Source organism: Nerophis lumbriciformis, linkage group LG11 (genome assembly GCF_033978685.3).
Source record: "Nerophis lumbriciformis linkage group LG11, RoL_Nlum_v2.1, whole genome shotgun sequence".
NCBI lineage: Eukaryota > Metazoa > Chordata > Actinopteri > Syngnathiformes > Syngnathidae > Nerophis > Nerophis lumbriciformis.
In genome coordinates, this window is record NC_084558.2 from 28,668,580 (window position 1) to 28,682,959 (window position 14,380).

The window sequence follows — 14,380 nt, forward strand, 5'->3', positions numbered from 1 at the left end:
TATCGCACTTTTCTACCTTCAAGGTACTCAAAGTGCTATGACACTATTTCCACATTCACCCAATTATACACACATTCACACACTGATGGCGGGAGCTGCCATGCAAGGCCCTAACCACGACTCATCAGGAGCAAGGGTAACATGTCTTGCTCAAGGACGCAACGGACGTGACTAGGATGGCAGAAGCTTGGGATCGAACCAGGAACCCTCCAGTCTCTACCAACCGAGCCCGCAAAGAAAAAAGAAAACAATATGCTATTTTTGTGAACTGATTTGACTATATTATTTGGATGTTCCGATCAAGGTTTTATGCTGCCGATTCCGATACGATCACATATTAACTTTACATTTTTCAATTTCTTTAAGGTGAGTGCTATTGACAGTGCAACAATAACAACACAATATTTAAATCATTCTCTTTTATGGCATTCAATTGTTTGAGCTATCATCCATCCATCCATCCATCTTCTTCCGCTTATCCGAGGTCGGGTCGCGGGGGCAGCAGCTTAAGCAGGGAAGCCCAGACTTCCCTCTCCCCAGCCACTTCGTCCAGCTCCTCCCGGGGGATCCCGAGGCGTTCCCAGGCCAGCCGGGAGAGATAGTCTTCCCAGCGTGTCCTGGGTCTTCCCCGTGGCCGCCTACCGGTCGGACGTGCCCGAAACACCTTCCTAGGGAGGCGTTCGGGTGGCATCCTGACCAGATGCCCGAACCACCTCATCTGGCTCCTCTCGATGTGGAGGAGCAGCGGCTTTACTTTGAGCTCCCCCCGAATGACAGAGCTTCTCACCCTATCTCTAAGGGAGAGCCCCGCCACTCGGCGGAGGAAACTCATTTCGGCCGCTTGTACCCGTGATCTTGTCCTTTCGGTCATGACCCAAAGCTCATGACCATAGGTGAGGATGGGTGTTTGAGCTAAACAATGTCAATAGTACAAAATAACTAAGCAAAAGAAACAACTACTATCTATTACGCATTTAAATCCTTTGGTTTTGCCCTCAAAGTCCTCCTGTGTCCAGGGAATGATTCCCTGAGTTTGTAAACATTAACAAAAACAACAACAAAAATTAACTTGAGAAAATAAAAATATCGATCTGATCACTCTTGTATTGTTTATATACAGATACTACCCATGCAACACTAATTTATGTATCAATCGTATGAATCTACTTGATTAGTTCCTGTTAATAGCTGCTTACTTTTTGTTGTAATGCGTTTCCATCTACACTTCTTAAACTTTATAAGCACATAATTCTCAGTGTTGTTTAAAGCTATCTTAGCTTAGCTACTAGCATGCCTGCTCCTGGCTTTCCCCTGGTATGTAACATGTCTAGCCGTGATAATGATATTCAAGATGCAAAGGAATGCATTTTATTTGTCGTAGTGGAGGTGGTTATCGGCAGCTTTGAAGAGCGGCTCCACACAGTGTATGAAGACACATAACACCGGAACCCCAAGCACAGGGGGCACCCTGTGCTTTTGTAAAGTTTGGAGATTTTTTTTCTGCCATTTATTTATAGAAGTTTGTTAAAAAAAAGACATCATAAAATAAGTGTACAGTGAAAATAATACAGTTTCTTGGATCAAATTAAGAATGTCTAAGACATATCCCCTATCAATTATAAGAAATGGTTTGTCCCACAAGGCAGCACAGTGGGAGAGGGGTTAGTGCGTCTGCCTCACAATACGAAGGTCCTGAGTAGTCCTGGGTTCAATCCTGGGCTCGGGATCTTTCTGTGTGGAGTTTGCATGTTCTCCTCGTGACTGCGTGGGTTCCCTGCGGGTACTCCGGCTTCCTCCCACCTCCAAAGACATGCACCTGGGGATAGGTTGATTGGCAACACTAAATTGGCCCTAGTGTGTGAATGTGAGTGTGAATGTTGTCTGTCTATCTGTGTTGGCCCTGTGATGAGGTGGCGACTTGTCCAGGGTGTACCCCGCCTTCCGCCCGATTGTAGCTGAGATAGGCTCCAGCGACCCCGAAGGGAATAAGCAGTTGAAAATGGATGGATGAATGGGTTTGTCCCACATTCACACACAGCACCAGCATTTTGGAACCAAGATGAGATGATGGAAGAAAGGTAAACATGATAAATCAATCTGTGGCAGCATACAAATCAGTTATGTAGTTTCCTTTTTGCAAGTCATTGCCCATAACTTTGGTATATTCAAATACCCTCAATTAAAGTTAGAAACAAGTCACTAGTCTTTAAAGGAAGGGGGAGACTTAACTCCCTAATAATAATACATTCATAATAATAATGATGTCGTATTATTATTTGTATTAGTCACTGATGATGTGTAAAAAGTATTATCTACTTTACACTCTGAAGTAAAGGAAAACTTGACATATCTATAATCATATTCAGTCAATAATGACATACATTCATATTCTGGCCACTTGATATTGAATCTATTGGCAGTTTTTGGTCATCTATTTTACATGTTTTGAAACAAATCCAAATTATTTGGGTAGGCTTATAATAACTGGGATTTATATAGCGCTTTTCTAAGTACCCAAAGTCGCTTTACATGTAGAACCCATCAATCATTCACACCTGGTGATGGTAAGCTACTTTCATAGCCACAGCTGCCCTGGGGTAGACTGACGGAAGCGTGGCTGCAATTTGCGCCAACGGCCCCTCCGACCACCACCTGTCATTCATCATTCAATTCACCGGTGTGAGTGGCACCGGGGGCAAAGGGTGAAGTGTCCCGCCCAAGGACACAACGGCAGCGATTTTTGGATGGTAAGAGGCGGGGAGCGAACCTGCAACCCTCAGGTTTCTGGCACGGTTGCTCTACCCACTACGCCATGCCGTGTTCTGGATACGGTAATCACATCTTTAAAAAGTCAAAAACCTAATTAAGGTTTTTAGATGTTTCAAAAAGATGGATCAATCAATGCAATAATAAGCTTTTTAGCGCATGCAAACATACCAAGTGTGTGTGTGTGTATGGGGCGACAACGTTGGGTTTAGGTTAGAAAGGGGGTCTTGTCTGCTGGGCCCAGAATTTGGTGCCAGGCCCCTGCATGGAAACATACTGATTGACACTCTTGCTGACTTTGATTGGATTATTACTGTATGAAACAACTTTTTGGTGGGTTATTTTGCAGCGGCTGAGTCACCCACGTGTGTTTAATCGCGCTGAAACCAAGACACTGCTTTTGGGCGAACCGAATTATAACCGAGGTGCCGCTGTATTGCAACAAGAAATTTGCCGTGACAGGATGTTCTCCTCCCTCTCTATGCGTCTCACGCCTTCATTTCTGCATATTTTTTTATTTTTATTTTAGTTTAATTCATTTACTTCCAAATGTTCTTCTAAGTGGGTCAGTTTACTTTGGCTCACACCTTTATTTGTTGACGTGATCAAGGCTGAGCTCTTGTGGTCAAGCATGAGAAATGCAGTTTAAAAAACAAGTTTATTTGTATGTGTCTAGTAGTAGTAGTAGTAGTAGCGGTTGAATGTTTGGACACAGTTTATAGTGCTGTTGAATGGGAAAGTGTGTTCAAACTATCTGTTAGCATCTGCGTTTGTACATCTATTATTTATATATATATATATATATATATATGTGTGTGTGTGTGTGTGTGTGTGTGCGTGTGAGTGTGTGTGTGTGTGCGCGCGTGTGTGTGCGTGTGTATATATATATATATATATATACATGTATATCACAATTTCATAGATATGACTCCGCTGTAAGTGTCAGTCTTCACTAACCTTCACTCCCACTAGCCCCTCACCCTCTGCCCTTCTCACTGTAACACCATGCCCCCCCCCCCCGCTTTCCTTTCTCTGCTTGTAAGCACTCTCTGGGCGTGCAGCCAGCTGCCGTGTGTGTGGTTTTTGAATGAATACCTGATGAAGTGTGTGTGTGTGTGTGTGTGTGTGTGTGTGTGTGTGTGTGTGTGTGTGTGTGTGTGTGTGTGTGTGTGTGTGTGTGCGCGTGTGTGTGCGCGCCTGCCTGTGTGTGTGTAGTGCAAACTGGCTCTCATTCAGCCCCTTGCATAATAGGCGTTGGAACTGTACATGCGGGACTCCCTCCCTGTGGGCGTGTGCAAGTTTTGTGCGACCGAATTTGTGTGCAAGGAGTGAGTGTGTGTGTGTGTGTGTGTGTGTGTGTGTGTGTGTGTGTTTGTGTGTGTGTGTGTGTGTATGATTACCTGAGCGTTCTTAGCCAGGGAGCTTCCTGTAGCTTCACTGTCAGGATTTACCCGAGCAGCCAATGAGCACCCAGTTGGGTTTGTGTGCCAATGTGTGTGCTAGAGTGAGTGTGTGTAGCGTAATTTGAAAGAGACAGAGGATGACTGGAAGGTAGGAGACGGAGGAATGGATTGAGAGGGGGACGAATCGTGGTGAGTACACGCCACTATGTGTGTATTGAACTTGAGTTTCACCTTGTCTTTAGATCATGTCTTTAAACCCACTTTTACTGCAGGGGTGTTTTCCTGGGAATGTTTTGGCTGGTCCGCATCAGGTTCACAGGCTAGAACTCCTCCTATTTTTTACATGACTGAAGATGAAATATTTGGCATGTGTGGCCTTTGTCTAAAGTGCGGCTCAGGCAGCTAAATTTTTTAGTATTGTAATCATCCATCCATATATATATATATATATTGTTAGATATTTTAGATGAGTTGTAGATGTTTTGTTCTAGTAGGTAAACATTTGTCAGTGTTTTTCAAGGGGACGGCAATATATCTGCAGCGTTTGTTGGGGTGGTGGCTAAGTCATCGCCCAATTTGTATATTTAGCCATGACACATGTGAGCCAAACACATGACAAGCAAAACAAATAAGTTTAGAAGTACAAATGAACTTAACTGTGTTTCTTCTTTCCGTGTCGTTTGTTTTCTATGTCACCAGCTCATTGTGTGCTTTATTCATATAGTCTCCAAAAGTGTCCAATAAGAAGATACCATAAATTCCGGACTATAAGCCACTACTTTTTTCCTACACTTTGAACCCTGCGTCTTATTAAACAGTGCGGCTAATTTATGGGTATTTTTTTCTTTAATTGCTATAATGTTTTGTGTTCAATAGTTTTCATTAAAACCAAGCATAGGACTCAAAAGATGTGTTATTGTTTGTGCTATGGTGCCATCTTTTGGACGAGTTTTCTCACTGCAGGTGCTGTGAGTTGAAAATGTACTTCCTGGTTTGCCTTGAACCAAAAGTAAAACCCTTCATAGCCTTTCTACTTGTATGGATTCTTCATTCATCAAACCAAGCAACGTTTGTAAAGTTCACAATATAACTAAAACAATTCATACTTACTAAACCGTCCCATGTGTAATGTATGTAGGAGTGTTTTCATGCATATTTGAATGTGCCATCGTAATGTAATGAAGCGAGTGTCATATGCTAACACGTTTACAAATGTCTGTGTTAGTATTATTAACTTACAATGGCTTCTTTTATTATTGTTTCAGTTTCGTAAATTCACTAAAACGTCACCGTGGAGTTATTTAGTCTATATAGCTAATTGACACTTGTAAGGGCAACACGGTGATAGAGGGGTTAGTGCGTCTGCTTCACAATACGAAGGTCCTGGGTTTGATCCTGCGCTCGGGATCTTTCTGTGTGGAGTTTGCATGTTCTCCCCGTGACTGCGTGGGTTCCCTCCGGGTACTCCGGCTTCCTCCCACTTCCAAAGACATGCACCTGGGGATAGGTTGATTGGCAACACTACATTGGCCCTAGTGTGTGAATGTTGTCTGTCTATCTGTGTTGAACCTGTGATGAGGTGGCAACTTGTCCAGGGTGTACCCCGCCTTCCGCCCGATTGTAGCTGAGATAGGCTCCAGCACCCCCCGTGACCCCTAAAGGGATAAGCGGTAGACAATGGATGGATGGGCAGTTGTAAACATGTTAGCATATTCGCAAATGCTTACAACGTTAGCTCAATTACAGTACATAAGCACATACAAATATGCATGAACATACTCCCACATACATTAAACATGGCACAGTTTAGTAAGTATGAATTGTTTTACTTTTATTGTAAAACTTACAAACATTGCTTGGAGTGATGAATGAAGAATCCTTTTGAGCAGAAACGCTCTAGACCAGTATTATTAGGCAAATTAAGCTTTTCAATCTGGCCCGCCGGACATTCCCCCCAATTTTTTTTGGATCTTTAAGAACGAAACTGTAGCTGCCATTATGATGTGCAGTGATGTTTTCAAATTACTGTAGGCGGGGAGCGTTTCCACAGAGTGTTTCCAGAGCAGCCAACCTGAAATACGGGTGTCAGGGACAGACGTGGAAGGAGATTTTTACAACAAAGTTCTGCAGGAAAGTGATATTATACCAGATTGTAGATGGGGTTTTTTTTACCCTTCGCATTCATATTTCGCGGTGTTTTTTGCGTTTTTGTTGCGTTTCGCTTGATTGTAAAATATGTCGACGGAGAAGGGGTGTGAGAAGTAAAAAAGGAGCGACGTTCATATGTTGTCAATATTCATTGTTTTAATCGTTAATAGTTAATATTGTAAATCCCACATTCTTTATTTTCATGTACTTTCTGGGTGTCTCATTCAGTAGAAAATGTCAAATTCCATTCAGTTTTTTAAGGCGGTATGTTCCTAAAAAATGGGCAGATTGTCACAGTTTGTGTGTGTGTGTGTGTGTGTGTGTGTGTGTGTGTGTGTGTGAATGTGTGTGTGTGTGTGTATGTATATATATATACATATATAGATATAGATAATTATATATATACACACACACATACGTTCATATGTTGTTAATATTCATTGTTTTATCGTTCATAGTTAATATTGTAAATCCCACATTCTTTATTTTCATGTACATTCTGGGTGTCTCATTCAGTAGAAAATGTAAAATTCCATTCAGTTTTTTAAGGCGATCTGTTCCTAAAAAATGGGCAGATTGTCACAGTTTGTGTGTGTGTGTGTGTGTGTGTGTGTGTGTGTGTGTGTGTGTGTGTGTGTGTGTGTGTGTGTGTGTGTGTGTGTGTGTGTGTGTGTGTGTGTGTGTGTATATATATATACATATATAGATATAGATAATGATATATACACACACACACACACACACATATATATATATATATATATATATATATATATATATAGAGAGAGAGAGAGAGAGAGAGAGAGAGAGAGAGAGAGAGAGAGAGAGAGAGAGAGAGAGATACCGGCCCCCAGACACATTTTTTTCTCTAAATGTGGCCCCCCGAGTCAAAATAATTGCCCAGGTCGGCTCTCAACGCATATTAAACGATACACGATATACTTTCGGTTCATGGAACAAAACAGTAAGTACGTTTCCCAACCGCAGCACCTGCAGTGAGCGAACTTGTTCAAAAGATGGCGCCATTGCCAAACAATAACACACCTTTTCAGTTTCTGTGTCTGTGTTAAAAATTATTTGTAATAATAAATAAGCTGTACCGTTTTCTAAGCTGCAAGATTCAAAGCGTAGGAAAAAAAGAAAAAACATATAGTAATATAAATAACATTAATATTTTATCATCATTAGATAAATAGTTGGAGGAGAAAAACAAAAAATGAGGCTTTGCTGTGCATCTTTAAACAAAAACTCCTAACCTAGCATGAGGATGCCAGTGTTTCTAACTTTTTAGTCGTCCTGTCCTGCTCCTTATGTGATCTATGGCATTTATTACGTTTGAACTGAGTAACAGCAGAGATGTCAAAAGTGGACAATACTTGTGGAACTAAAACCGTATTGTATGTAGTATGAGGCTTTTAATTTCAATTGAAACCATCTTGCATGCCATCGTAAAATGACAAGTGTGAGAGAATGATGTAAAGAGGGGTGTGTTATTGCTTGAGGACAGACACACACGCACAAGCACACGTATCCCTCCAGCATTTTGACCTTAGAAGGACAATAGTGTAGTGCATGAGTGTGCGGTTTGGCTTTACGGTTGAGTTGTTTTGCCTCACTCTCTATCTGTCTCTCTCACACACACGCACACACACGCACACACACACACACACACACACACACACACACACACACACACACACACACATTCACACATAGTGTCACAGACTTTGGTACAGTCATTGTATTTGTGAATGTGCGAGCGAACTGAAGCACATGGAGGAGAGACAGCTTGGATTTCAGGTCAACTGATAGCCACACACACACACACACACACACACACACACACACACACACACACACACACACACACACACACACACACACTCAAGCGTAAACACGCTGCCAAGTCAGCAAGATTCAGGTGACAGAGAGCTTTTCAGTGAACGTTGGTGTCAGTTTCAGGGAGGCAGTACTCTCTCTTTTTCCAATGTAGGTCACTTGTGCACTACGACTCCCTCACTTCTTCCACGTTTCCCAAGCTTTCCTTGCTCTCGTTCTGACTGCTCACCACTTCTGACATCTTCGCTTGCGTTGTCCAATGTTGTCTATTTTTGCCAAATCAAACTTGAAATCATCTCTAACGCAATAGAGGAGCACTTGGCCACATGCGGCCTATTTCGTGTTCAGTCTGACAGTCTCAATATGGCTGCTTTTGTCCACTTGATGCCAGTGGCACTAAATTGACTAATTAGCAAAAATTGCCCATGACGCAAAACTTGTTTGTTTCGTTTGTGTGATAAGAAATGTCGAAAGTTATCTAATGTTTTTAACTTAAGTAACTGAACAAGTTATTGACTGACAACATTGTTGTAAGACACATGCACAATTATTGAAAAACAGTGTTTCCTGAGCTCCATGTGATTGTGTGCTGATTCTAAGCCTAGCTTACACGTCATTGTATGCCTGATGCAACACTATGTTGATGAACAGACTCGTTATAATGCTCGACCAAGTCAGCTGTGGAATGTGCCTGCGATGTGTGTTAAGATGCAGAATTACGACACCATCTACTGTAAAAAGTTGGAGCGCCAAGCTACACAGATAGTCCCATTATAGTGTGTTAATGAGCGAGGGCGAACACTCAGTGGCGGTCCAAATGTAACAACAATTAATAAATGAGTGTAAGGAAAACACTGGTGAACAATTGATGTGAAAGCATAAAAAACAGTGCACTACAGCAGGTCTTCTCAATAGTCTGGCGGGGCTCCCTGGATGGGTGCGGTGCGGTGCGGTGTCAGGATGGTGCATGTGATCCCGGGGAACATGTTTTATCAGTACCATACAGTATCGTGCTTCAAACCCCGCTTTGAAAAGCTGTGCCCTACAAAACGTGGTCATTGTAGCCACTAATCCTGACACCCTCATTTTGATTAAAACAAATCAGCACAAATTGTTTTATTCCTTTTTGTTTTGTAGGTTGAGTGTTTTATATATTGTGCTCCTCTGTTAATGTTGCTGATTAAGTTGAATTTATGTGTATTTGTTGAATTTGCTTGATTTTATTTTTCAGCATCAAATGGTTCAAGTCTGTCAAATATGTTTATAGTTTAAGTAAGGATTTAATTTGTTCTAATATTAGGCAAATTTATGCACTTTAAATCTTTTCTGTTAAAAATACACCGTTAATAAAATAATTTTTTCGTAAGTTGATCTATATGTCTTTCTTTTTTGTTTTCTTTAATGTTAATGAGAATACAATGTTATGCAGAGGTGTATTTATAAAAAAAATGTAAAGCCAAATGATACTATTAATAGTCGCTGCGAAGAGTGGGCGGTGTGAAATGTTTTCTTCTTCCTGGCTGGGCGTAACAGAAAATAATTGAGAAGCCCTTCTGGGTGGTTAAAATGGTGTATATCTATTATGACTTGACATGCATTTTAGGGATTTATATACAACCATAACATTTCTGCCTTTAAGCCTACATTTTATTAAAACTGACATTTCTGATAATTATATTATCATAATATAATAAATATAATTGAAATACTGTTTTTGGATTAGTTTGTACATGTTTTTTTTATCCACATATCCCCTTTTTCTTCCCGCCTTATTTCACCATTGTTGAAAGTACTATCTACTATCTACATTGTTGTTATTGTGCCTTTTCCACAAATGGCTTTCTTTTCACTTCTGATTGACTGGCGTGGCCATTGAGTTAGAAGTCATAGCGCCACCTGTTGCTTTGGAAGGTGTCAGACAGCCTTGTAAATGCATTCAAACTTGGACAGAATTTGAAAGTAATGGCAGCAACAAATTCTTGTCATGTCTTACTGGGTTATAATTAAAAGAGCTAATTTATTTTATTCATCGCCCTGTTTTTTTTTTTTACTGAACTATGCAACTCTATAAAATGAGGAACTAAATGACTCAGCGTTGTATTGCAACAACATTGAGTGCAAAGTGCGTGCATGCTGGACAGAATTAGTTGTACAAAAATGTGTGCTAGTGTGTTGTATAACTAATGTGTGTATGTGCGTGCTTTATAACTGGTGTGCGTGTGCAGATTCATGAGGAAAAGAACACGTGTCAGCGTAACTGAGCGCGCTCAGATGTCAGCATACTTTTTACATTATTCATGAGATTCACACCAAACTTTCCAGAACAGATGGTGCGAACACACTCTCACACACAGGCCATAACATTAGGTACACCTGCACTATCCAATACAAGAATAGACTAATGCCGACTTTGTGCCTGTCTGTCTTTCAGGATCGTGCAGCGTGAGGGGACGCTCGCAGGGCGATGATTCCGCATGAAGCGCGGCGCACTCGGCCCCCCGTCGTCCTCGGCGGATGCAGCAGGTGTGACGTCGTGACGTTCTCGCCGAGCGCCCTCAGCTCGCCGTCCTCCGGTCGTTAGAATCACCCGGACCGAACAGGCCGTCCCGCTTCCCCCCCAGGCCCCTCCTCCTTACCTTTTCCATCTTGAATCCCGACTCACTTTCTCAGCGGGACTCGGATGTTTCCGTAGGGCGACGCCAAGTACGAGGAAACGAGCACATGTAGAAGGAGAGAGGAAAGTGTGAAGAAGGCAACAAAAGGATCAAGTAAGTACACAAGAGAGTTCAAGATGAAGTCCAACCAAGAACGCAGTAATGAATGTCTTCCCCCGAAGAAGAGGGAGCTCCCGTCTGAAAACCGCTCCCCGACTATACCCTCTGCTCCAGACCCCCAGCGCCATGACAACGTGGCCTGGCTTGTGGGTGGCGGCGGTGGCAATGGAAACACCATGAGCGCTCCTCGCAGCTCTGCACAATCAGGTGCCCCCCAGTATAAATCCCTCTTCTCCGCGTCGGACTCCTCCTCCATGACGCTGGTGTCCTCCCTCCCCGCGGTCTACACGTCCCCACACGTCGGAGGGACGGTCCACTACGCTCAACTGCCTCCCAACCTTCAGTTCATCACCTCGCCTTACACTGCGCCCTACGCCAGCTACATCGCTCCCCAGCTGCTTCCACCTCCTCCGCCGCCTCCTCCCTTCTCCTCCAGAACCTCATCGCACGCAGAGACCGTCTGCGCTCCCTCCCACGCCTCCAAATTCGAGCAACAGCGGGCATCCATCCGGCACACCTCCTCCATGCCTCCGCCGCCCACAGACGCCACCCCGCTCCGCGCCTCTCCTCGGACCCTGCGCTCGCCTCACTCCCTGCACGGCCATCACACGCCAGCGTCACAGTACATGGACGGAGGAACCCCCAGGAAAGAGGAAGGGGGATCCAGAGAGCTTCACAACGGAGGGTTGGAGCGGACCCGGAGGTTTGAGTCTGGACACTCTAAGCTAATCAAATCCCGCGACGCCTACGAGTCCTGCCAGCTGGTTCTCCCGTCAGACTATGCTCACGACCACATGGCGCTGAGAACCTCCGTCATGCTCATGCCCAACAGCCATGGGGACCACCAGCTGGTACCAGCCAGGAACAGCCCTGAGAAGACCTCCGCCCACATGGAGAAAGGCAACATTCTCCTGGGGAAGCCAATCAATCGCACCCCGTCTTTCACCTTTCCACCCCCCTTAAGTGTTGACAATCTAAAAGCTGCAGTTGGCCCACTATCGCCACAGACTGTTATACAGACCACCCACAGCTCCACATTGGAGTCCGTGGGGCTGCCTTCCCCCGGCGTCTATCCCCAATCCCCAGTGATTGGTTACATAGCGGGGGCCAGGGGCAGCCAACACACGCCAATGAGCTACCACACCAGCCTACAACAGCACGTTCTCATCACTGGCACCCAGCCAGTCATCATCCCAGTCAATGAAAGCGGAGCTCCCACGCTAGAGCCCACTGTGTCCCAGGATGTGACGTCGTCCACCCAGGCCCCCTTTCCTGCAGCGCTCCCTCACACCTACATCGCCGCCCCGAGAGGAGAAACCCAAGACAATCCCGGCGTCTCGTATCACCAGGTCGCCTCGGGCGGGGTGGTCCAAGCCCAGCTGCACCTCCCCGTCGTCCCATCGACGATGGCGCCTCCGCCGCAGTCGAGCGCGGCAGCTCCCCCGTCGCTGCCGCCGTACTTCGTCAAGGGCTCCATCATCCAGCTGGCGGACGGCGAGCTCAAGCGCGTGGAGGAGCTGAAGACGGAAGACTTCATCCAGAGCGCAGAGATCAGCAGAGAGCTGAAGATCGACTCGTCTACGGTGGAGCGCATCGAAGGGAGCCACGTCTCGCCTAACTTTGCGGTGGTTCAATTCTCTGTGGGCGAGCACCGTGCACAGGTAAACATTCATTAAGTGTAGCTGCTTCGTTGTTAGCTTCACACTGCTTACTTCTCTCAACATGAACAAGATAAGTAGTGATGGGTAAATGACACTTCAGGGAGTGTACGGGGTCAGTGTATGTTTTGGTCATCCAATTTTCTTTTAATGAATGTAAACTGAGACAGCACGGTGGAACAGTGGTTAGTGCATGTGCCTCACAATACGAAGGTCCTGAGTAGTCCTGGGTTCATGGCCCTAGTGCAGGGGTCGGCAACCTTTACCAGTCAAAGAGCCATTTTGACCAGTTTCACAAATTATAGACAACAATGGGAGCCGCAAATTTTTTTGAAATTTAAAATGATATAACACTGCATATTACTTTGTGCTATGTATAAACCAGGGGTCTCAGACAAGCTACCCACACCTTTATAAGGAATTTGAAAGCTGGTGCGGCACGCGGGTTTGAAATGAATGGCGCTTGTCAGCGTCATGCGTGCCGTGATGATACAGCATATTGCACCTACTGCAACCAGCGTGCCTGATCAGCCACACGTTGTATGGGGCTTCCGCTTGCTCACGTAGGTGACAGCAATGCATACTTGGTCAACAACCACACAGGTTACACTGACGGTGGCGGTATAAAAAAAACTTTAACACTCTTACTAATAATGCGCCACACTGTGAACCCACACCAAACATGAATGACAAACACATTTCGGGAGAATATCTGCACCGTAACACAACATAAACACAACAGGACAAATACCCAGAATCCCATGCAGCCCTAACTTTTCCGGGATACATTATACACCCCCGCTACCAAACCCCGCCCACCTCAACCGACGCACAGAGAGGGGGGGAAGGGGTTGATGTGTGAGGGAGCAGGGTTGGGGTGGGGGCGGGGTTTGGTGGTAGCAGGGGTGTATAATGTATCCCGGAAGAGTCAGGGCTGCATGGGATTCTGGGTGTTTGTTCTGTTGTGTTTATTTTGTGTTAAGGTGCAGATGTTCTCCCGAAATGTGTTTCTCATTCTTGTTTGGTTTTGTTTCAAAGTGTGGCGCATTATTAGTAAGAGTGTTAAAGTTGTTATATATGGTTACCGTCAGTGTAACCTGTGTGGCTGTTGAGCAAGTATGCCTTGCTGTCTCGTACGTGTGCAAGCAGCAGATGTATATTGTATTACAAGTGTTGATCTGGCACGCTGTTAGTACAGATTGTAGAGGGCGCCAAATGTTGTACCATCATGGCACTCCCTTATTATAGCTATAAGGGCGAAAATCGGTGAATATTAATCCCGGGAGTTTTCTGCGAGAGGCACTGAAATCCAGAAGTCTCACGGGAAAATTGGGGGGTTCAGCAAGTTAGCTGCTGAGCCGCATCAGAGTGATCAAAGAGCCGCATGTGGCTCCGGAGCCGCGGGTTGCCGACCCCTCCCCTAGTGTGTGAATGTGAGTGTGAATGTTGTCTGTCTATCTGTGTTGGCCCTGTGATGAGGTGGCAACTTGTCCAGGTTGTACACCGCCGTCCGCCCAAATGCAGCTGAGATAGGCTCCAGCACCCCCCGTGACCCCAAAAGGGACAAGTGGTAGAAAATGGATGGATGGATGAATGGGAACTGAAAAATGGTTGAATTTCATTTTAGAAAAAACTTCTTCTTTTTTTTAACTTAGCATTTTTCTGAGCAATAACAGGATCCAAAAAATGGTTTGATTTACATTTTTTATTTCATGTATCAAAAATGTTCATCAGTGATGGATGGATGGGACAGATAACCACACATTTTTGCATTTTGGATGAACATATATTC

At 44.5% G+C, this 14,380-nt stretch overlaps 1 protein-coding gene across 3 annotated transcripts in view; it reads left to right on the top strand.

Moving 5' to 3' along the window:
- The window catches only part of atxn1a (ataxin 1a), a 133,599-nt gene that overhangs the window by 102,372 nt on the left and 16,847 nt on the right, over positions 1-14,380 (top strand). Inside the window, exons 4-5 of one of the 3 annotated variants that reach the window (XM_061966910.2) lie at positions 10,588-10,924; positions 10,993-12,591. In XM_061966910.2, the coding sequence (XP_061822894.1) occupies positions 11,107-12,591 (1,485 nt within the window). In that variant the 5' untranslated portion in view covers positions 10,588-10,924; positions 10,993-11,106. Of the gene's footprint in view, positions 1-4,212; positions 4,359-10,587; positions 12,592-14,380 lie in introns of those variants that run through there. The other 2 variants (XM_061966909.2, XM_061966908.2) reach the window with 2 other exon arrangements.